The following is a 25,137-nucleotide window of genomic DNA, read 5'->3' as shown; positions in this document are numbered from 1 at the left end:
CATAGATTTTTCATACATGGTCAATGTTGTTTTATAAGAATATATTTAGAGGGAAAGTGCATGATTAGGTGTATCTGTGTGTGTGTGTGTGTGTGTGTGTGTTTGTACATAACATAATGTCTGTATTTGTATCTGACCTTGGCGGCCTCGGACACGTGGTCCCAGTTGCCCCCTGTGAGGGTGAAGGAGCCGTTGCCGATCCTGTTGAGGATATCCTCTGGAGAATCCTCTGGACCATTAGCAAATGGAGTGAAGCTGAGAGAGAGAGAGAGAGAAAGAGAGAGAGAGAGAGAGAGAGAGAGAGAAAGATGGGGAGAGAGAGAGAGAGAGCGAGAGAGAGAGAGAGAGAGAGAGAGAGAGAGAGAGAAAGATGGAGAGAGAGAGAGAGAGAGAGAGAGAAAGATGGGGAGAGAGAGAGAGAGAGAGAGAGAGAGAGAGAGAGATGGAGAGAGAGAGAGAGGGAGAGAGAGAGCGCGAGAGGGAGAGAGAGAGAGCGATGGAGAGAGAAAATATAACATTACATTTGAATATTTGTCTATCTGGATATGCGTGCTGTGGTAAGTATAAAGGGTAAATATGTGTGTGGATGCGAGGCCAGCATGTTCCAGAGTGTGTGTGAGTCTGTGTAGCATTTCCCTGTGTACAAATGCATGCTCAATGTTCTGTTTGTAATACGGTGTGTGTGTGTGTGTGTGTGTGTGTGTGTGTTAATCCAATCCTCACCCAGCGATCATGGTGTACAGCAGGACTCCCAGACTCCAGACGTCACATCCCTCATCGTAGCCCTGCCGCTTTAAAACCTACACACACACACACACACACACACACACACACACACACACACACACACACACACACACACACACACACAAACACACACACACTTAATCACAAGTGCAAATTACAGAGTAAACTCAACTCTGAATGGGACCCAATTAGTGAGCTCATGTGTGAACTGTAATCAGGTTCCTACAATCTCTCTCTCTCTCACTGCCACAGATATGTGTGCCCTGACACAGGCACATAAACTGTCACACACACACACAGACACACACACACACACTGACCTCTGGTGCGACAAAGTTGGCGGTATAGCAGGGGGTCATGAGCAGGCCGTTGTCGGCCCGCAGCTGCTTGGCAAAGCCGAAGTCACAGATGCGCAGAGACTCGGGGTTCCCCGACTCATCCACATACAGGATGTTGCTGGGCTTCAGGTCCCTGTGCACCACCTGAGCAGAGATGGAGGGAGATAAGGGTGGCATAGAGAGAGAGAGAGAAGAGAGAAGAGAGAGAGAGAAGAGAGAGAGAGAGGAGAGAGTGGAGAAGGGGAGGAGAGAGAGAGAGCAGGAGAGAGAGAGAGAGAGAGAGATGACAGATACACAGGTAGGGAGATAGTAGGTGAAGAGGGAGAGGGAGAGAGAGAGACCCAATTCAGACCCAATAGTGATGATGTCAACCTGGCAGCGGAGGAAATCTCCAATATATATAACAGAGCCGCCAAAATGGCAAACCTGCTGAAAAACTGTAAGAAAAGAAAACCATCAAAAGAAAAATGGTTTGACCATGAATGTATAGAGAAACGGAAAAATCTCAGGCAATTATCAAACAAAAAACACCATGACCAAAAACATACCTGTCTGAGACAAAATTATTCTGAAGCCCTAAAAGATTACAAATTAACAATTAAAAAGAAAAAACAACAATACTACAACAAAACGCTACAAGAAAACGAGGGCTCTATCCAAACCAACACTTTCTGGGAGAGTTGGAATCATTTAAACAATTCCCCACCAAAAGAATTGGCAATTCAAAATCCAGACACCTGGAAAACATTTTACCAAAACCTGTACAAACCTATGCCAGATGACATCACTAAAGAACAAAAACATATCAAATTAAACCTTCAAAAGCTTGAAGAGACCATTTGTGTTCACCAAAATCCACTTGATCACAGCATCTCAAGTGATGAACTCATAAAAAATCTTAAAAAGCTCAAGCCTGAAAAAGCTTGTGGTCCTGATAGTATCCGGACAGAAATGTTGAAATTCAGCCCACCCATTCTACAAATGGCTCTCCTCAAGTTATTTAATCTTGTTTTTCAAGCTGGTTGCTTCCCTGATGTTTGGAACAGGGGGCTTATATCCCCAATACATAAGAGTGGAGACAAATCTGACCCTAATAACTACCGAGGCATCTGTGTGAGCAGTAACCTGGGGAAGGTATTCTGCTGTATCCTCAACGCCCGTTTACAGGCCTTCCTTATTGAACACAATGTCTTGAGTAAAAATCAAATTGGCTTCTTACCAAATTGCCGCACTACAGATCATATTTACACCCTCCATTCCCTGATAAACCAAAATGTTCACCAAAAAAGTAAGGGGAAAATATTTGCGTGTTTTATTGATTTTAAAAAAGCTTTCGATTCAATCTGGCATGAAGGATTGTATTTCAAAATCCTACAAAGTGGTATAGGGGGTAAAATGTATAACATCATCAAATCAATTTATTTGGGCAATAAGTGTGGCGTAAACATTGGCAACAAAAGAACTGAATACTTCACTCAAGGGCGTGGGGTGAGACAGGGTTGCAGCTTGAGTCCAACCTTGTTCAATATCTATATAAATGAGTTAGCGGTGTTATTGGAACAATCTGCAACACCTGGGCTCACCCTGTTGGACACGGAAGTCAAATCCCTGCTCTTTGCGGATGACCTGGTGCTGCTGTCGGCCACTGAACAGGGCCTACAGCAGCACCTGGACCTGCTAGAGCAGTACTGTCAGAACTGGGCCCTGACAGTCAATTTGGATAAATCTGAAGTTATGATCTTCCAGAAGCATCCCAGACCTCAGGGAACCAGACACCTCTTTACTTTAGGTAACACCGCCCTAGAGAATGTTACTTCTTATAACTACCTTGGCTTAAAAATTAACGCCTCTGGAAACTTTGGTCTTGCAGTGAATGCACTAAAAGAAAAAGCACGACGAGCATTTTATGCAATAAAAAGAAATTTTCATCAAATAGATATACCAATTGAAATCTGGTGCAAAATATTTGACACAGTCATTTTGCCAATTGCACTTTATGGAAGTGAAATATGGGGTCCACTCAGTAAGCACGACTACTCTAGATGGGACAAACACCCAATAGAAGCCCTGCATGCGGAATTCTGTAGAAATTTGTTACATATCCAAAGAAAAGTACCCACAAATGCTAGCAGGGCAGAATTAGGAAGATTCCCACTATTGATTAATATCCAAAAACGATCACTAAAATTCTGGATTCATCTAAAATTAAGCCCTCAAAATTCACTACATTTTAAAGCACTTAAATCCCAAGAGCTCAGCCCTAAGCCCAGTCCCCTACTGTATGTCAGTTGGTCTCGGATTTAACTAACCCAATAACCCCTAACCCACAAATTGTCCAGACCAGCACTGCTTCCCGACCACCAATCAGAATCAACCAAATTAACAAGAACAACAAGAATTCTTATTTGGAACACTGGAAGAAAGAAACAAAATTACAACACAAACTTGAATGTTACATTGGCATACGAAAAGACTATCAATTGGCAGAGTATCTCCACACTGTCAGAGATACGAAGCAGAGACAGATCCTCACCAAGTACAGGCTGAGTGACCACAGTCTAGCCATAGACAAAGGCAGGCACAAGAAGTCATGGCTGCCCAAAGAGCAAAGGACATGTGGTCACTGTATGACAGGGGAGGTGGAGTCAGAGGTGCACTTTCTGCTACACTGTGACAAATATCGGTCCCAAAGAGACAAATATTTCACCATTTTGAACAACATCATTCCCAACTTCACAAAACTAAAAAAACTTGCTGTAGTTTTCTCCATAACCTGAGAGAAGGCATTACTTAAGATAATCACCCCACTACCTCCACCCTTCAACATAACACTGCTCCCCAGCCCCAGTCTGTTACACCATGTCTCCAGTTTGTTTTGTTTTGTTTTGTCCTGTCTTGGTTTTCCTATGCACGTGTACAGACAATGGTCTTGCATGGTTGTGACGTGCTGTGTGTGTGTGTGTGTGTGTGTGTGTGTATGTGTGTGTGTAACAATGTTTGTACATGTTATCATTTTGTATTTGTATTTTCTTTAATTATTATTATTCCTGTGAACGCTTTGGCAATGCATCATATGGTTTGTCGTGCCAATAAAGCATATTTGAATTTGAATTTGAGAGAGAGAGAGAGAGAGAGAGTGGAGAGAGAGCGGGAGAGAGGGAGAGAGAGTGAAGAGCGAGAGAGAGAGAATGGAGAGAGAGCGGGAGAGAGAGAGAGAGAGAGAGAGAGAGAGAGAGAGAGAGAGAGGGAGAGAGAGAGTGGAGAGAGAGCGGGAGAGAGGGAGAGAGAGTGAAGAGAGAGAGAGAGAGAGAGAGAGAGAGAGAGAGAGAGAGAGAGAGAATGAAAGAGACAGACAGAAGGAGTGAAACAGATGAAGAGGAAATGGAGCAGAAAGGCAGCTCATCCTCTTCAGCTGTAGTGTTAGTGTTGGTGGTTAGTGGGTGAGGTGTGATTGGTTGATGAGGTGATGAGGTGTTGATGTGTACTGAGTTGTGAAGGTGTTAAATGGGGAGGAGCCATGCTACAGCAGCATTAGCATCCGTCAGATTAGCATCATCATATTAGCATCCATCAGAGCTCCATTCAGCTCCATTCACATGCACAGGCTCGGAGGTGCTGCCTCTGTACTGCCTGGAGCATTAACAGAACTAACAGCAAACACCTGCGCTCATCCCCACCTCATCTCATCACCTGAGAGTGCAGCTTGATTAGTTTTTGTGATGATGTATAGAATGTAACTGTACTCTACAATGTGAATGTGTGTGTGTGTGTGTGTGTGTGTGTGTGTGTGTTAGAAAGAGTGAGAGTGTCAGTGGTAGTGTGTTCCCACTCATTCGGTATGTGTGTGTGTGTGTGTGTGTGTGTGTGTGTTCGTTCTTACCCCCTGTCAGTGTAGGTAATCTACGGTCTTGGTGATGGTGTGTGTGTGTCAAGTCAAGTTTATTTAAATTGCGCATTTCATATTCATATTCAATATGCCACTGTACATAAACAAAAGCAAATAGTAACAGCAAATCACAGAGTCATAGAAGGGCAATAGTCAAAGAATAGTTGAAAAAGTAAATTCATAATAAAAAAGAAAACATAAAACACACAAGGTAAAATCATTTAAAAATAAAGAATAATTAAAAAGACAAAATAAAAGACACAAGGTAGACTAATTTAAAGACAGATTCAGAATGTGTAACTCAGTGCAGTTAGCAGAAGGCCTTCATTCTAGATTTAAAACTGGCTACAGTTGGTGCCTTTTTGATGTCATCCGAAAATTGGTTCCAGAGCTGAACCTCATAGCAGCTAAAAGCTGCTTCACCATGTTTAGTTATAAGCAGCAGGTTTTATTAACAGGTTTTTCTCCTGAGATCTGAGAGGTTGAGAAAGTCTGTACTGCTGAAGCATGTCTGACAGGTATTTAAGTCCTGCTTCATTTACCGGTTTTTAAACAAGCAGTAGTGCTTTAAAGTCAATTCTGGGACTTACTGGAAGCCAGTGCAGGGACTTAAGAATTGGAGTAATGTGGTCAGTTCTTTTAGTTTTCTTGAGAACCCTAGCTGCTGCGTTTTGTCACCTGAAGCTACAGTGGCAACCCGAAGTCTTTCCTCCTTTTTACCAAATATAATTACTTTGTTCAGCTGAAGACAATTTTGAGACATCCAGTTGTTGATTTGGTCAATACACTGACAAAGTCATTTGTCAAGTCACGTCAATTTATTTATATAGCACATTGTACGCAACAGGGTTGACCCAAAGTGCTTTACAAATGATTACAATGTTATTTACAAATTTCAAAGTCAAAGTCAGCTTTATTGTCAATTTCTTCACATGTTCCAGACATACAAAGAGATCGAAATTACGTTTCTCACTATCCCACGGTGAAGACAAGACATATTTTACCAATTTAAGTCCACAGACAAACATAACATTCAAGTAAACAAAAAAGTAAGTAAATAAGTAAATAAGAGGGCACATATAATAATGAAAAAAATAAGAGCAGCAAAATTTGGTTGAAATTGTGCATAGACAGTCAATAAAATACTAGTGCAAAGTCAGGCCAATAAAAGGCTTGGGTAGTTCTGTTTGACCTAAGTAAGAAAGAAAGTGGCATAGTGGTGCAAGTTATGTAAGAGCAGCAGAAGTGTTGTGTTTTCAGGACAACAACAACAAGTTGTAAAGTGTACAAGTGTGCAAGTGTGCAAGTGGAGTAGTGCAGGCGGCCATTGTGGGTCCAATGTCCAGGATGTTATGTAGCTGAGGGTGGAGGGGGGAGAGGAGGGAGAGAGTTCAGCATCCTTACAGCTTGGTGTATTAAGCTGTTGGTGAGTCTGGTAGTGTGGGAGCGCAGGCTTCTGTACCTCTTCCCAGAGGGCAGTAGATCAAACAGATTGTGAGCGGGGTGACTTGCATCACTCACAATTTTGGTCGCCTTGCGGGTGAGGTGGGTGGTGTAAATGTCCTTCAGGGAGGGGAGTGAAGCACCAATAATCCTTCCAGCTGTGTTCACTATGCGCTGCAGGGCTTTCCTGTTGTATTCAGTGCAGCTTCCGCCCCACACAGCGATACAGCTGGAGAGGATGCTCTCAATGGTGCCTCGGTAGAATGTGGTCATGATGGCTGGTGGAGCACTTGCTCGCCTGAGTTTCCGCAGGAAGTACAGGCGGCGCTGAGCTCTCTTCGCCAGTGATGCAGTGTTGGTGGTCCAGGAGAGGTCTTCACTGATGTGCACCCCCAGGAATTTGGTGCTGCTCGCGCTCTCCACCACAGCACCGTCGATGGTCAGTGGCAGGTGTTGGGTGTGACCTCTCCGGAAGTCAACAACAATCTCTTTGGTCTTGCTGACGTTCAGCAGGAGGTTGTTGTCCCTGCACCACGTGGTCAGATGGTCGACCTCCAGCCTGTATTGAGTCTCGTCGCCCTTGGTGATGAGACCCACCAGAGTTGTGTCGTCAGCAAATTTCACTATGTGATTGTTGCTGTAGGTTGCAGTGCAGTCATGCGTCAGCAGGGTGAAGAGCAGCGGACTGAGCACGCAGCCTTGGGGGGCCCCTGTGCTCAGTGTGATGCTGCTTGAGGTATTGTTGCCAACACGTACTACTTGGGGCCTCTGACAGAGGAAGTCCAGTAGCCAGATGCAGAGGTAGGTACTGAGTCCCAGTTTGTCCAGTTTGCAGATGAGTTGTTGTGGTATTATGGTGTTGAATGCAGAACTGAAGTCTATAAACAGCAATCTCACATATGAGTCTCTTTTTTCCAGGTGGGTGAGGGCTGGGTGGAGGGCAGAGCAGATTGCATCCTCTGTAGACCGCTTGGCTCGGTATGCAAACTGGAAGGGGTCCAGGGTGGGGGGGAGAATGGATTTGATATGTGACATGACAAGCCGCTCAAAGCACTTCATGATGATGGGTGTCAGTGCCACAGGGCGGTAGTCATTGAAGCAGGATGGAGCAGTTTTCTTCGGCACAGGTATGATGGTGGCAGCTTTGAAACATGATGGGACGATGGCTTGCTTCAGGGAAGTGTTAAAGATGTCTGTGAAGACATCCTTAAGCTCCCCTGCGCAGTCCTTCAGCGCACGACCTGGGATGTTGTCTGGACCTGTTGCCTTACGGGTGTTGATAGCAGCAAGTGTCCTCTTCACGCTGTCGGTAGAGAGGCACAGGGGCTGCTCATGTAGAGGGGGATGGGTCTTCTGTGGGCAGGTGCTGTTTTGTGCTTCGAAGCGAGCAAAGAAGCGGTTCAGGTTGTTGAGCAGAGGGATGTTGCTCTCACAGCTCTGTGGCGCGGGCTTGTAGTCCGTGAGGGCCTGAATGCCCTGCCATAGGCTTTGTGCGTTCTTGCTGTCTTTGGAGTGGGTGGTTATCTTGTGAGTGTATTCCTTTTTTGCTTCCTTGATGCCACGGGACAGGTTGGCTCTCGCTGTTCTCATGCCAGCTTCATCCCCAGCTCTGTAGGCTTTGTCTCTGGCCCTCAGCAGCCTGAGGACATCCCCTGTCAGCCATGGCTTCCAGTTAGCCCGAGTGATGATGTCTTTTGTGTGGGTCACATCATCGATGCACTTGGTGATGTAAGAGGTTACAGTGTCTGTATACTCCTCTATGTCTGTCCGGTTGTTGTAAGTGGCTGCCTGCTTAAACATTTCCCAGTCTGTTGTGTCAAAGCAGTCTTGGAGAGCATCGGAGGCTCCCTCAGGCCACACTTTTACCTGCTTACGAACCGGTTTGTTCGCTTTTACCCTTTGTCTGTATGCGGGCATTAGCATAACAGTGATATGGTCTGAAAGTCCAATGTGGGGGAGGGGGGTGGCTTTGTATGCTCCTTTGTGTGTAGTGTAGACCAGGTCCAGGATGTTATCTCCTCTTGTTGGAAAATCAACATGCTGGTGTAGCTTTGGAAGTACAGTTTTAAGATCAGCATGGTTAAAATCTCCAGTGAAGATGGTGAAACCGTCTGGGTGTGCCGTCTGTTGTTCACTGACAGCCTGGTACAGTTCACTAAGAGCCGCGTTCTTATCGCTGTTGTTGTTGGTGGGCGGGATGTATACTGCGACTAGCAGAATCGCAGTAATTTCCCTTGGTAGGTAAAAAGGACGGCACTTTATGATCATAAACTCTGCCAGTGGTGAGCAGTGTTTGCATACTACTACAGTGTCCCGGCACCATTCGTCACGGATGTAAACACAGATTCCTCCTCCTCGTGATTTACCTCCCTTTACAATGGTCCTGTCTGCTCGATAGCATGCTAGCTGCTCCAGTTGTACAGCAGAGTCCGGAATGTTGTCATTTAACCAAGTCTCAGTGAAGACGAGCACACAGCAGTTACTTACTGTCCGGTTCGTTGATCTCAGCAGTCGTATGTGATCCATTTTGTTGTCCAGTGATCGTACATTTGCCAGGAGAATGGATGGTATGGCTGGGCGAGTTGGGCTGGCCGCTAGCCTGGCCCGGACGCCTCCGCGCTTGCCCCTCTTCTGCTTCCTCGCACACCGCTTCCGACGCTTTCTTTCCGGGGGAGGAGTAGCAGGCGAGTCCGGTGTTGTTGCAGGCCGGAGTAGTCCGAGTTCCTTTAGCGTCTCTGTTGCAAAGTCCAGAACGCTGCAAAACTTGCTTTTGCAGATGTCAATTAAAAACTGCCTGCTGTACTTGTAGTACGACGTAGTAAGACGAGACGAACACGTAAAACTTTCAGACAAACACTTTTTAAACGAACAAAACACCGTACGGTTGGGACAGAGAGAGGTCAAATGATTTACAAATGATTACTTATGAAAATAGCAAAATACCATAATATTTGGTGATGGAGCAAAGTAAATTTGGGTGTCATCTGCATAGCTATGATATGGAATCAAATTATTTTTGATTATTTGTCCAAGTGGAAGCATATTGAGGTTGAATAATAGTGGCCCCAAGATCGAACCCTGGGGAACACCACAGGTCAAGGAAGCTCCTTTCTTGTAGATATGATTTGAGCCAGTTGATAACTATACTGTAAATCCAACCCCGTGTGCTAATCTGTGTAGTAATATGATTTGAGCCAGTTGATACTGTAACTATACCTGTAAATCCAACCCAGTGTTCTAGTATGAGTAGTAATATGTAGTGATCAGCAGTGTCAAATGCTGCACTAAGGTTCAGTAGCACTAGGACTGATGTTTTGCCTGCATCTGTAGAGGTGTTTGTCTTTTAAAACCTTAATAAGAGCTATTTCAGTGCTGTGATTTGCCAGAAAACCAGACTTAAGTAATCAAAATACCCATTTGATGTTAGAAAGGTGGTTAGTTGATTAAAGACTACTTTTTCAATTATTTTGGCAAAAGTTAGATTGGATATGGGCCTGTAATTGTTTAGCATGGAGACATCCAGGTTATTCTTCTTGAGAAGTGGCTTTACAACAGCTGTTTTCAGGGACTTAGGAGAAGTGCCAGACAGCAGTGATGCATTTACAATGTGGAGAACATCTGCTGCTATAAGGTGAAAAACAGTTTTGAAGAAATTGGTAGGCAGAGTGTCTAAGCAGAGTGTCTTGTGTGTGTGTGTGTGTGTGTGTGTGTGTTCTTACCCCTTGTGAGTGTAGGTACTCTACGGTCTTGGTGATGGTGTGTAGGACTGAACTGGCCTCTCTCTCGGAGAAGAACTTCTGCTTGAGGATACGGTCCAGGAGCTCGCCGCCTCTCATCAGCTCAGTCACTAGATATACCTCTTTACCAGTGTCATACACCTGTCACGCACACACACACACACACACACACACACACACACACACACACACACACGCACACACACACACTTAATCCATGTAGACTCATAAATGCTCTTAGGTATTAGTACTGTTATAGTAATCCAAATATCAGTCAAATAGATCTACATGGAACAGCAAGCTACAGCTGTTAAACTACAATCCTTCCATACTCCTCTTCCAGTAGTGCACCCCAGTCAGTAGTGCACCCCAGTCAGTACTGAACCCCAGATAGTACTGAACCCCAGATAGTACTGAACCCCAGTCAGTACTGAACCCCAGTCAGTACTGAACCCCAGATAGTACTGAACCCCAGTCAGTACTGAACCCCAGTCAGTACTGAACCCCAGATAGTACTGAACCCCAGTCAGTACTGAACCCCAGATAGTACTGAACCCCAGTTAGTATTGAGCCCCAGTTAGTATTGAGCCCCAGATAGACTTAGTTCTGAACCCCAATTAATACTGAACAGTTAGTACTGAACCCCAGTCAGTACTGACCCACAGTTAGTACTGAACCACAGTTAGTACTGAACCCCAGTCAGTACTGACCCACAGTCAGTACTGAACCCCTTTCATCTGTTTGGGATGAAGCTCTAAACCTGCAGCCTGGTGGGGCTTCATTAATGTGGGAGAGGAAGCTTATATTGTTGTTTACTGTTGTTGTTGTTGTGTACTCACATCCTTGAGTGTGATGACGTTGGGATGCTGGCCGTACCGCAGTAGAATCTCAATCTCCTCTGAGGGGTCAGTCATGGACTTGTCAATCACCTGCAATCACCACAACCATGAGATGAACCATGAGATGCTAAACAAGGAGCTGTTTGGATAGAGGGAGAAAGAGAGAGAAAGAGATGGAGGGAGAGAAAGAGAGAAGAATGGTGTGATGTTTGAGAGGAACAGGAGACACAGAGAGAGGGATGGACCGACAGATAAAAGAACAGATACACAGAGAGAGGAGGGATGGATGGACAGAGAGAGAGAGAGAAAGAGAGAGAGAGAGAGAGAGAGAGAGAGAGAGAGAGAGAGAGAGAGAGAGAGAGAGAGAGAGAGAGAGAGAGAGAGGTCTGACCTTGACGGCATACTCCGTGTTGGTGGTCTTGTGGACGCAGCGTTTGCACACTGAGAAGGCGCCCATGCCGATGTCCTCCTTCAGCACGTAGCCGTCGCTGAACAGGATGCTCTTCCCATGCAGCTGCTGCTGGGACACATGAGGAGAGATGGATTACATGTTTCTCACACACACACAACACTCTCTCTTAATAGTGAATTTCATTACTTCTATGCTTAATTATGTCGTTCATACACAGTGACACACACACAAATGATTCTATCAATAAAAACAAATAAAAAACAAGGCTTGCTCGCTCTCTCTCTCTCTCTCTCTCTCCCACACACACACACAGCTAATGTGAATTAGGCCAGGATGTTCAGAACCATCCTGTTCAGTTCAGAAGTATAAAAAGGCAGCCGTATCCCATTAATGGCTCCTAAGTGGCGGTACATGATGAATGAGACTGGATTTAAAAAGCCGCTTTATCCCAGAACACCCTCTGCATGAATATGAAAAAGCCCCGACACACACACACGCACCCATACGTACGCGCGTGCACGTGCGCGCACACACACACACACACACACACACACACACACACACACAACCCTCTGCATGAATATGAAAAAGCCCCGACACTCGCCCACACGTATGCAAGATCCACATTGAGATCTCCTCTGAGACCCGGCCCTAATGGCATTATGCAACACACCACCACCGCTGTACAGGCGAGTGGGGAGAAACCCTGCCATCTAGTGGTGAGAAATGGACACCACATCCTCAGCTGGAGCAGCGTTCCAGAGGCCCAGGAAAGTACTAATGGCTGCACTGGGGATGAGTGACTGGGGAACAAGCCATCTGCTGACCTTCACAACAGTGTACAGGACTAGACCGAGGACTCCAGCTGTGAAGTCCATCTTGAACGTTATCTAATAGTGTAGCTTTGTGGGGACTCCAGCTGTGAAGTCCATCTTGAACGTTATCTAATAGTGTAGCTTTGTGGGGACTCCTTCACTGCTCTTGATCCAAACCTGGGAGGAGTTTCTGCAGCAGGCCCACAGCTTCCTGCTTCCCCTATCAGGACACTGGGTGGGATCCGGACAAAGTGATTGACAGCTGTCTGGACCACTCACCTGGACCACAGGGTGCAGAGGCTGCGGGGGAGGTTCCTCTGGCTCCTCCTCCAAGAGTGTTGTGGCGACGAAGCTGAACCCCCGGAAGAGCTGGTGGGCGCCGGCACTCGGAGGAACACCAGGAGAGTCTGGCAAAACCAAACAATTAGTCATTAGTCACTCGGGGGCACGTCAGAAGAGTCTGGCAAAACCAAACAATTAGTCATTAGGCACTCGGAGGAACGCCGGGAGAGTCTGGCAAAACCAAACAATTAGTCATTAGCCATTCGGGAGAGTCTGGCAAAACCAAACAATTAGTCATTAGTCACTCGGAGGAACGCCGGGAGAGTCTGGCAAAACCAAACAATTAGTCATTAGCCACTCGGGAGAGTCTGGCAAAACCAAACAGTCATTAGTCACTCGGGAGAGTCTGGCAAAACCAAACAATTGGTCATTAGTCTAAGACTAGTCGGGGGAACGTCGGGTGACAATTAGTAACTTTGTCCAATGTTATACACGTTACAACAGCCTATTCAACATTCCATAATACAAACTATTAAGACATAATGTTCACGTTTCCATACAAACACATTATACAATACTCCATGGCAGTTCCATATTCATAGTCTCACATATACTCAATTTGAATTCATTCATTCTCTCACTCTCCACCTTAAGCTGGTGTGTGCTGAGTGTTGGATAATGGCTGCTGTGCATTACCCAGCTGGGTGCTGCTACACGAGGGTGGTGCTTAGTGAGGTTCTCATTACCCAGCTGGGAGCTACACATGGGTGGTGGTTAGTGAGGTTCTCATTACCCAGCTGGGTGCTACACATGGGTGGTGGTTAGTGAGGTTCTCATTACCCAGCTGGGTGCTACAAGAACAGTACAGTGCATTTTCATGCACTGTAAAAAGCATTTTCAAATGCACTGTACTGTTCTTCCTAGGCTTCTTATTCTTCCTATTCTTCTTGTAACGTGTTTAATGCAGCTTCAACCGTTTAACGTAGAAACTTCATTCAAACTGTTACGTAGGTCTAACTTAGGACAAGAGTGCTATTTAAGTTTCATCTTTGTAACTTGTATACTTTTTAAACTATTAATAGGAGTCCTGAAGTGTGACGTAGCGTTTCCATGACTGCAGAATCACTGGATCTAAACAAACTTTCGAAGTGGCTTAAATAGCATTGAATGTAGACATGTGGCATCATTTCTAGCTAATAAATTGTTTTAAATGTAGGCTATAGCCATTTAAACATGCTTTACCTGCTAGGCAGCAGCTTAGCCACATAACACGGATTCCCTGGCAGGTGTAATAGTAAGAAACAAAATTCCAGTGGATATTTCACGTCTTCTCAAAGACTGGCGGCTGTTAAGAGTGAAGTTTTTTGCCAAAAAAATAAAGCCAAAACACGTCCGTGAATTTAACGATTTTAACCGCATGCTGTGAAGTTACATGCAGGTCTCTTTTACGGAGGAAACCCATGCTAAAATAAAACTCTAGTCACAAATTTGATTGTGTTGGTATGAATATATGTTGTAATATGTGATTCCTACAGTGTAAAAAATATATACTAATGTCTTAGAAACGTTGTAAAATGATTGAAATATATTAAGAAAGCCACCGCTATGGTGATTTGTAATGGTAGATTGATTTGTTTAGATCCAGTGAAATCGCTGCCTTGACAACGCTACGTCATGGCTTCGGTACTCTATTAAAAACTATTCAAAATTTCCCCATAGACTTAACATTGGGCTGATGACATCACAATAGAGCACTTAAGCAATTAGAATCCTAGGCCAGGTGTTCCGGCCACCTGGATCAACTGCCAGTCTCAGGCTTTAAGCATACAGGGGCCGTTTATACGAGAACGATTACGAAGGAAGACGACAAAATATTTTATCATAAGTGCCTTTCGTTTACACGGCGACCCAGGCATAACAACCAACATATGTACCCTAGCAACACTATTGCAACTATATCTGCATTATTTGTTTTTACTCTGTATGATATTTTACATCATATTTTTTGCATTTTCATGCACTGTATTTCCTTCAGGAAATGCTTTTCTAGTTCTTCTTCTTCTAACGCAGTTAATGCAGCTTCAACCGTTTAACGTAGAAACTTCATTCAAACTTTGTCGCGTAGATCTTAATTAGGACACCCGGGCTTTGTATTTTTCATCTTTGTAACTTTTATACTTTTTAAACTATTAATTAAAAAATACTCAAAATTTCCCCATTGACTTAACATTGCGATTATGACATCACAATACGGCCATTAAGCAATTAGAATCCTATGCCAGGTGGCCAGGCCACCTGCAGCAACTGCCAGTCTCAGGCTTTAAGCATACAAACTGGCTCTCTTAAGACTACACATCCTGTTCAACTGCTTCCTCTGCCAAAAACTGTTTCAAAATAAAAGTCCTCACTATAATAATTCACTGTTAAACAATTTAACCCTTTAAACTACTGAACTTTTTAACTATTCAGCCAGTGTAACAAATTGTAACTAGCAAAACTTAATATTGTTGTAATGGTAGGATAACTACATAGTTTACACAATAATTACACTGTGTTATAAATATTGTATATCAATGCATTCAACAGACATGTTGAAATAACCGTTGTGTAGGTCTGGAGTTGGACAAGAGAGTTATTATTTCAGATTTTTTTAAAAAGTTTATACTTTGAGAAACAGGGGATTCCCCCCAGACTTGAATGGAGGCTGTGATGTCATAATGGCCTAAAGCCAGCTGCGTTCATTAACCCTTAAAGGACCAGTATGTTGGAAATAATGGAAAATAAATTGTAACCATTCCAAAAATGATCACCATATGTTGTCAGAGAGTAAGGAAACACGATGAATGGAAGTAATGGCTTATTTGACAACATTACTATTACCCGTAAAACCCTGTAAAACCCATGAAAAAAAGGAGTTATGGGGCGGAATCTATTGGAATTTTTGTTTATGTTTTGAACGAATAATTCTAGAATAGCGTTTTAATAATGGGCTGGTGTGTCCTCCTATTTGTGCCAAATTAGCAAAGGTCAACTGTCAACTTGCTGTCAGTTGTAGTCATGAACGCTTACGAGAGTCTGGCAAATTTCCAAAATTATATTGTGGCGATGTCTTCATCAAACGAAGAATATCAAGTCTGATGCAGAGCTGGCCATATTTCTCTACGACAGGTAGCCTAGGCTAAACTTCATCTGCATCGCTAACTTCAGCTAAATATGATTCGTTGGTTAGAGAGGAATTTTTTGTTTTCACTGTTTCCGTAATGTGTAGCTGGGTCATGGTTGGAGAAACGTTAAAGCAGCTGCAGGTCAACTAACGTTAGCTAAGTAACAATCCTACAAATCGCTAGCCTGGCGGGCCATCCTATATCATTGAAATGTATAGTCTGGCATCGAACCATTCAGCTCGCTTAATCCAAGGGGCGGGCAGAGAATTGTCTTTCAAACTGCCTAGGCATGCAATAGGCCAGCGCTACGACCATATCCGTATCCGGTCGGCAAAACGGCAAATACATCCTTCTTCGAAAGGAATGACTTAAGTGCATTGTGTTGCTCAACTTCCAAAGAAAAGCACAAGTCCAACTTCTCCAAAGTTGACGCCAATGCCGATTCAAACAACCGCTCTTCGTTCACCATAGCCACCTTCCTTGTTGTTCACCGTCGCAGGACTGTCGTTATCCTGTTAAGCCCGCCTTAAGACTCTCTAACAAAATAGAGCGCTGTGATTGAATAACATCCACGGTGTTAGCCAATAGAAATCCCTATGGTTTGATACTAGACGTACAGGCTGAGCAAATTAATTTGCCGCCGCTAGGGTGCGTCTAGATTTCTAGGCTAACAAATTGCTCCTTTAAAGGAGTATGTGACGGGAATGTTAGGAAATAAATGTTTCTAAAGAATATCTGGGTTCATTGACTTCAACATAGAATTTTAGAACCTTCAATTGTTGCAGAACGGAATCTTATTTAAGAATGTTCAAAAACCTACACCTTTAAGGGTTAAGCTCCAAAAGTGGTTCCTGGGCTAATCAGAACACTGGCACAGGTGTCACCTGAATCCAACTGTCTTAGCTTCTTAGCATACAATCTGGCTCCCCCTGAACTACAAGTCAAGTAAAGTCAAGTCAGTTTTACTTTTAAAGCTGCACAGAGTGCAACCCAAAGCGCTCCACAAAACAAGACCCATAACAAAAAGACAAAAGATGCCGGATGGAGCGGCGTAGTCGCCAGCGTGCCCATGACATCAAGACATGACAAATACATTTAAAAAACAACAAACACAAAAGATGCCGGACGCAGCGGTGTAGTCGCCAGCGTACCCGTGACACCAAGACATACAAGACAGACAACAAAACAAATAAACAAATAAAAAGTAAAAAAAAAATATATACATATCCTGTTTAAGTGTTTCCTGTGTGTCAAAATAAGTCACAGCCATATCTCATGTTTTGCACATTATATCTCCAGAAAGGCTTAACACATATGCTTCAACTTTGGTACAAGTGTTTGTATGGACTCAAAGATGAAGTGAGTTGATGTTGGAGATCAAAGGTCAAAGGTCAAGTCCATGACCTCCATCTCTGAGCGCGATATCTCAAGAATGCCTTGACATACATGCCTAAAATTTGGTATGAGGGTTTGTATGGACTCAAAGTGAATTAATGTTGGAGGTCAAAGGTCAAACGTCAAGGTCAAAAACACCTTGAGTGTTATATCTCAAGAATGCCTTGACACACAAGGTTTTTTGGTACGAGGGTTTGTATGAACCCAAAGATTACGTGATTCAATGCTTTTTTTTTTTTCAGGAATCTCCCGCCAACATTAAGCCAGCAGCTTCCCATCCACTACTGTAATTCCTCTGGCATTACATTTCTGGTTTTAATCTGTGTTATAGTACTCTGGACATAAATGAGAATTGTAACCATATTATATTAACTAAAATACATAATCTGCATAAAATAAAATGTGTGTGCAAAGCAGCATGAAGGGATCAATAGATGACACTCTTTTGTGTGTTTGTTGTCATTTAAAGTGGAAATTGCTTTGGGGGGGGGCAGTCCCTGATGAATATAGTGGAGCAGTTCAGTCATTCCAACTATATTAAACCTCATCTACCTAGCAACCAATATAGCAACCACCTCAAGTACCTTAGCAACAGCCTAGCAACCATGTCAAATACTCTAGCAACAGCCTAGCAACCACTTCCACAGTTACAATCTAGCAACTAATATAGCAACCAACGAGTTTAACCTAGCAACCAGCATAGCAACCACCACAATTAACCTAGCAACAGCCTAGCAACCACCTCAAGTACCATAGCAACAGCCTAGCAACCATATAAAATACTCTAGTAACAGCCTAGCAACCACTTCCACAGTTACAACCTAGGAACCAATGAGTTTAACCTAGCAACCAGCATAGCAACCACCACAACTATTCTAGCACCAGCCTAGCAACCACCTCAAGTACCCTAGCAACAGCATAGCAACCACCATAACTACCCCAGCAACACCCTAGCAACCACCTCAAGTACCCTAGCAACAATGTCAAAAACCCTAGTAACAGCCTAGCAACCATGTCAAATACCCTGGCAACAGCCTAGCAACCACCACAATGTCAACCTAGCAACCACCATAACAACCAACAGGATTACCCAAGCAAACAGCAAAGCAACCACTTCATTTGGCATAATAACCAAAATATGTACCCTAGCAACACTATTGCAACTTTATCTGCATTATTACAGTGCATGAAAATGCACTGTACTGTTCTTCCAAGGCAACAACATCAACAACAACAACTTATTATTATTCCGCTTACCACTTTTTCCGTACGCAATTTCTCTTGAACAGTTTAACTTAGAAACTTCGTTCAAACCTTGTAACATAGGTCTTCAAACGGACCAAGCTGCTATGTCTTTTCAACTTTGAAACTTTTATACTTTTTAAACTATTAAAGAAAAACTTTTTAAAAATCCCTATAGACTTAACATTGCCGATTGTGACATCATAATATGGCCGTTAAGCAATTAGAATCCTATGGCAGGTGTTCAGGCCACCTGCAGCCTCAGGCTTTAAGCATACAATCTGGGTCAATTAAGACTACAAATCCTATTCAACTGTTTCCTCTGCCCAAAACTGTTTCAAAATAAAAGTCCTCACTACAATAATCCACTGTTAAACAATGTAACCCATTAAACTACTGAACTTTTTACATTCAACTTTTAAACGGTCTACTTATAAACTTTAAACGGTCTACTTATCTACTATCATTAAACTATCTATCTATTAAACTAGCTGTCTATCAACAACTTTTAAACTATCTACATTCAACTTTTAAACTATATACATTCACTAGCTGTCTATCAACAACTTTTAACTTGTCATCAACTACGTCAACACTTTTAATCAACTATGACTCCTACCCACTGTAGCTAGTTAGCATGGTTAACAAAGTTAGCATGTTAGCCTTGCTAGCATTGTTAGCAAAACTGCTAAAAATGATTAGCTAGGTTAGCTAAGTCACATGGTTAGCATAGTTAGCATGCTAGTCAGCATAGTTAGCATAACTATTAAAAATGATAAGCTTGGTTAGCTAAGTCACATGGTTAACATAGTTAGCATTGCTAGCATAGTTAACATGTTTAGCAAAACTGCTAGAAAATGTTAGTTAAGTTAGCTAAGTAGCATGGTTAACATTGCTAACATAGTTAGCATGTTTAGCAAAACTTCAAGAAAACGTTAGCTAAGTAACATGGTTAGTATGTTAGCATTGCTAGCACTGCTATAAAACATTAGCTAAGTAGTATGGTTAGCAGAATTAAAAATCTTAGCATAACTGCTAGCAAACATTAGAGCCATTCCAACTTTCAGTTATCGTCAAATATCTACCTATACACAGCCATTAAACTATTTAAATATCAACATTCATTAAACTTCCAGTCTGTCAACAACTTTTAAACTATTTACCTTCAACTTTTAAACGGTCTACTTTTAAACTATCATTAAACTATCTATTAAACTAGCTGTCTATCAACAACTTTTAAACTATCTACATTCAGCTTTTAAACAGTCTACTTTTAAACTATCAACTTTTATTAAGCTATGCAACCACCATGTCTGTCCTAGCATCACCGTAGTAACCATCTCTGTATTATCTGTTTTAACTATACATGATATTTTACATCACAACTTTAGCATTTTCATGCACTGGTAATTCCTTGGAATTGCATTTCTAGTTATTATTCTTCCCACCAAATTTATGCGTCTAATTCAGCATTAACCGTTTAACGTAGAAACTTCGTTCAAACTTTGCAACGTAGGTCTTGCAAAGGACACGTGGGGAATGTATTTTTCACTTTTGTAAACGTTATACTTTTTGAGATATTAATAAAAAACAAGCTTATTTTTCCCCATAGACTTAACATGGGCTGATGCCATCACAATGGGCTAATTAACTTGATTTGCACCTGTATCAACTTCCAGCTGCTCACTACTAGGACCCATCAAAGGGCCAGTTAAACTGATTGGACCTGTATCAACTGCTTTCTGCTTAACTAGGCCAACTCTCTCTGTGTCTCTCCATTCTACAAGGATATAAGGCACATTCACTGGCGCCTTAATGCAGGGGCTTACCTGGGCTGAAGCCCAGGGGCCTCGACCAATGAGGGGCCTCCTAATAATAATAATAATAATAAATCAATAATAATAAACGGCCGTGTCCGTATTCGCGGCGTCAGTCATTAGCCTACTCTGGAGCTAGCCTACATAATTGAGCACATTGCACTGCTCTACAATGACATCGATGCAGAGGCCCCCTTTGTCTTCTCTTCTGAAGTGTAACAAAATGTAACAAAACTTAATAAATCCCAAAGTAGATGAGCTACAGGAGAGGCTGAAACTGACTGACAAATTTACAAACTCTGGAGATAACGTGGGTTGGATTGAAGCAACAATAAACGAATAAGTATAAGTATATATACTTTTTTGATCCTGTGAGGGAAATTTGGTCTCTGCATTTAACCCAATCGGTGAATTAGTGAAACACTGCACACAGTGAACACACAGTGAGGTGAAGCACACACTAATCCCGGCGCAGTGAGCTGCCTGATTTAACAGCGGCGCTCGGGGAGCAGTGAGGGGTTAGGTGCCTTGCTCAAGGGCACTTCAGCCGCAGCCCACTGGTCGGGGCTCGAACCGCCAACCCTCCGGTTACAAGTCCAGAGTGCTAACCAGTGGGCCACGGCTGGTGAATGACGGCTGGTGGATTCCTGTAACTGTCCATGAAAACAGAAGGCATAGCAGGTAAATATCGTAGCAAATAGCCTGGCAATGAAACGGCTTTAAAAACATGTAGGCCTATTTCACTTGTCTCACTGGAGTGAATGCAGAACATGGGCTGTTGCGCAAAGAAATGAATAAGTGATCTGCATCTCCGTTCACCAAAAGCTAAGTTTGTGCTAACCCATATTCGCACAAATAATATCCTATGTTATGTTTTCTGATTGTTAACGTGAGATATGTTTCCATGTTGGGAAGTGTAGTGATAATGCATAAGGTAGCCAATGTTCACGTCACATGAGCCAGCTGATTGTTCTGTAGGCTAAAAGTATTTCTGTCCCTCCCAATCTGTGTTAGAATGGTGTGTTAAGTAGACAGAATTTAAAAAAACCTCCTGGGGAACCCCCCGACACGACAAACACATGCACTTTTGAAAAGCTTGAAACGTCCATATGTGTAACCCATCTTTTAACTTAGCCTATAGTGTTGTAAAAGTTCAACGCTGTTGTTTTCGTGCAGTAGGCTAACCTTTTTGATAAGCGATGTCATGGGTAGGCAGGCTGACGTGATTAAGGGCTTTCTGTTCCTGTTTATGTAAATGTTTTACATAGGCTCAATAATGATAGGCTACACTGCATGTTAGGCTATATCAACCAAAAGCGCACGTTATGTAAATAGGCGGGTCAGATCGCGGGCCGGGTATCATAATTAGTATTTGCGGTTTAGGGGGGGGGGGGGGGGGGGGGGCCTTAAAAACATATAGCCCAGGGGCCTCAGGTGGTATTAAGGCGCCCCTGGGCACATTCCATCCAACTTTCTATCCATTCATCCTCTTCAAACCATTCACTCATCCACCCATTAAACTATCCATCAACATCCATTAAACAATCTGCCTATCAACATCCATTCAACTTTCTGTCTATCAACATCCATTACACTATCTACATTTAACTTTTAAACTATACTCTGTCTCAGGCTTTAAGCATACAATCTGGCTCTCTTAAGACTACAGATTCTGTTCCTATTTCCTCTGCCCTCAACTGTTTCAAAATAAATGTCCTCACTACAATAATTCACTATTGACCGCCGCTCAGTCCTGTACATCCATTCCGCGAAAATAAATCACACTTCAATTTGTCTCCATCTTTTACTCCATCCCCCACTCTTGAAACTTTTGTGTATGCTTGTTTGGCATGCCTGAGTGTGTGTGTGCGGCTGCACAGAAAGTAGCCTACTTGTGCTGAAAAGGTGAATAGATTGTAGAATAGCCAAAGAAGATGTAGCATTGTTATAAAACCTTTAAAATCTCTAAACAATCACAAGTAGGGCAGGTCATCACAGTTCATCCATTGCAACTGGATTGATGAAAGGTCACTTACACCTGTAGGCTACATTGTATTTGGGAAAAGCAAAAGGTATCAGCATAATGTTATTTATTTATTTATTTATTTTTTATGTATTTATAAACAAAAACATCTGTCAGTTCCATGCCGTTTTCAACAGCTATCAAAAACAAAGGTCATTTTTGGATGGATGGATTTTTTGTGAATGTTTCTTCTTCTCCATAAGATTTTAGTCATCTTTAGTTCATGTAATACTTTATTGTCAATGCACAAATTAAGTAACAGTAGTCTGAAACGTTATTGTTAATGCACAAATTAAGTAACAGTAGTCTGAAACGAAATGCTGTTTTACATCTAACCAGTGGTGCAAATAACTGACATGTCCAAATGGGCCTTGATGAAATGCGTCGCTGGACTGTTCATACACATTTTAACGGGCCAAAGTTGAAGAGCTTTTGTCCGTTATTGTTCGTGCAAATATAGGCTGATTCATGTTCCCTTGCATTGTGTAACTGAGGTCCATGGCTAGTCTGGCTTTCATCAGACCAAGCTCAATCTTTTAAGAAATCAAAAAATAAATAGCGGGCAGATCAGGCTGGGTTCACCCAGCCTAGTCCATAGGCACCCGATATTGTTTAATTTTCAGATTGAGATATACACGCTCTGGCTATTCTAAATGCAAAAATGCATTAGGGAGTTATGACAAAACTGTAACTAACAAACTAGATCCTAATAGAAAGCTGTTAGCTTCCCTAAGCTACAGGTAGGATTATAAGGTAGGCCTATTTACAACATAAATTGTCAATAGGCTATGCTGGCGACACAAATAAAATCTCCTTTGGAAACCAATGGCTTACGACTTACAGTATCAAGCGGACTTAAACTGCCATATCGTGGCGAAAAGTTGTAATAACATTCACGCAGTTCCATGAGTCAAGGAAAGCGCGAATGAAGTAGCCACTTCTAAATGGGACTTCTAAATTAAGCTACTACACAGTAGCTTAAGGTGTGTTGCTAAAGCAGCCATAATGAAATGAAGGTGTCATTGTTTGGATACTTCACACACACGTGCTTTTTAATTTCACAGACTACAACTACCAAGCTGGAATCAAAGCACATCGATTCCCCTCTCACATCCTGCACGCACTTAAAACAAAATAAACAGGCGTCTCAGTCTCATGCATGTATAGGCAAAACTGTATCAGACCGGTGTAACGTTGGTAAATCTTCCATTGCACAGAATGATTTTGTAGCACGTGCAATAAATGACAGTCGAAAGATACAAACAGTGCTGCTATCAATTTGCTTGGTATAACCGCATTTATAGTTTTCTACAAATGCAATCAATCAAATGGGCCTCCATCACTCAACCAACGCTAACGGTAACATTACCTAGGTCCTTATTGATATTACAAGATTAACGTACCTGCAGTAAAAACCAAGCATGTCCGATAAACATCCTCACTTCATCCTCACTTACACTTCATGTGAACATCGTCCTGTCCTTATTAGATGTTCGCTGCGGTAAATTACAGTCCTTGTAGGAAGTGTCCATTATTTTTTCAACCCACTTTTAACTTCCAAAAAAATTACGTCTCACTGCAACGATGCGCCATCTAGTGGACAAATGACTACTTATCGCCAATACTGAAAATGCAGCCATGATGATGATGATGAATATTTTGGCTTTCTTTTGATCCTATTGAATTTGTAATTATGTATCGGCCGTTCTAATACCAATAGTATGTGGGTGCCTGTGTGTGTGCATGTTTATATGTGTGCACCGCCATTTACAGGCCAATGAGTGTACAGTCACTAAATGTACACATAACCTAATTTTTTTACTCCCCCCCATGGATGAAATTCTACGAAACTTGGCATACCCCCAGACCCCCAGAGAATGCCAGGTCAATCATACACATAAAATTTGGTGCAGTTCTGAACATCTTAACTGAAGATAGGGGCGATTAAAGCAGAATAATATTGCATTTTCATTTTTTACCGGGGGGGGCAAATCACAAATGAGTGATTATGAGCCAGGTTGATGTGGGCCCTTGAGACCAACATACCATAAAAGATTCACAGAGAACTGTGTCTGCCCTACCCTCCTTTCGGGGGGTCCAGTCCAGCGGGGGGGCTGCAGATGAAAACGAAAAATAACGGTTCCATGCTATCCATGTGGGGGTACATGCCCACCAAGTTTTGTGTACCCCGGTCTTTCAGTGTCCCGGGAATCCTTGTTGGTGTACGTCACTAAATGTACACATAAATTATTTTATTGCAAGGCCCCCCATGAACGAAAGTACACAAAACTTGGCATGCATTCAGAGGGTGTCATAATGATCCTACACTTTTAATTTCGTGCAGTTTTGACCTTGTCAGCCAGAGATATTGAGATGAAAACACCTAATTTTTTGCTTTTTAATTTTTAACTAGGTGGCGCTATACATGAAATAAGTGGTAATGGGATGGGTTGACATGCCCCCTTAAGACCAACATACAAAAAAAAGGTGGACCTCCTAGGCCCTACGGTTCTCGAGATATTCACAGAAAACTGTCTCCGGCCACCTACAGGCCAGTTGGTGTATAGTAACAAATTAATTTATTGTGTGGCCCCCCATGAACGGAATTCCACAAAACTTGGCGTGCATACAGAGGGTGTCATAATGATCCTACACTTCCAATTTCGTGCAGTTTTGACTATGTTAGGTCACAGATACCTTCAATTACACCACCTCATTTTTACTTTTTTGTGTTTAACTAGGTGGCGCTATACATGAAATGAGTGGTTATGGAATGGGTTGACATGGCCCCTTGAGATCAACATACAAAAAAAAAATGGTCCTCCTAAACCCTACGGTTTTCGAGATATTCACAGAAAACTGTGTCTGCCCTACCCTCCTTTCGGGGGGTCCAATTCAGCGGGGGGGCTACAGATCAAAACGAAAAACGATGGTTCCATGCTATCCATGTGGGGTTACATGTCCACCAAGTTTCGTGTACCCCGGTCTTTCAGTGTC

At 42.7% G+C, this 25,137-nt stretch overlaps 1 protein-coding gene across 2 annotated transcripts in view; it reads right to left on the bottom strand.

The window, feature by feature from the left end:
* Positions 1-25,137, bottom strand: part of rps6ka1 (ribosomal protein S6 kinase a, polypeptide 1) — a 140,267-nt gene that overhangs the window by 7,804 nt on the left and 107,326 nt on the right. For both annotated transcript variants that reach the window (XM_042108084.1, XM_042107996.1), the window contains 7 exons: positions 12,497-12,624; positions 11,382-11,507; positions 10,991-11,080; positions 10,134-10,292; positions 1,068-1,229; positions 724-800; positions 138-255 (listed from right to left, as the gene is read on the bottom strand). In XM_042108084.1, coding sequence (XP_041964018.1) covers positions 138-255; positions 724-800; positions 1,068-1,229; positions 10,134-10,292; positions 10,991-11,080; positions 11,382-11,507; positions 12,497-12,624 — 860 coding nt within the window. The remainder of the gene's footprint in view (positions 1-137; positions 256-723; positions 801-1,067; positions 1,230-10,133; positions 10,293-10,990; positions 11,081-11,381; positions 11,508-12,496; positions 12,625-25,137) is intronic.

The sequence above is a fragment of the Alosa sapidissima genome, chromosome 1 (assembly GCF_018492685.1).
Source record: "Alosa sapidissima isolate fAloSap1 chromosome 1, fAloSap1.pri, whole genome shotgun sequence".
NCBI lineage: Eukaryota > Metazoa > Chordata > Actinopteri > Clupeiformes > Clupeidae > Alosa > Alosa sapidissima.
Note: the sequence above shows the minus strand (reverse complement) of the source record. Positions and strands in the feature narration are given on the sequence as shown.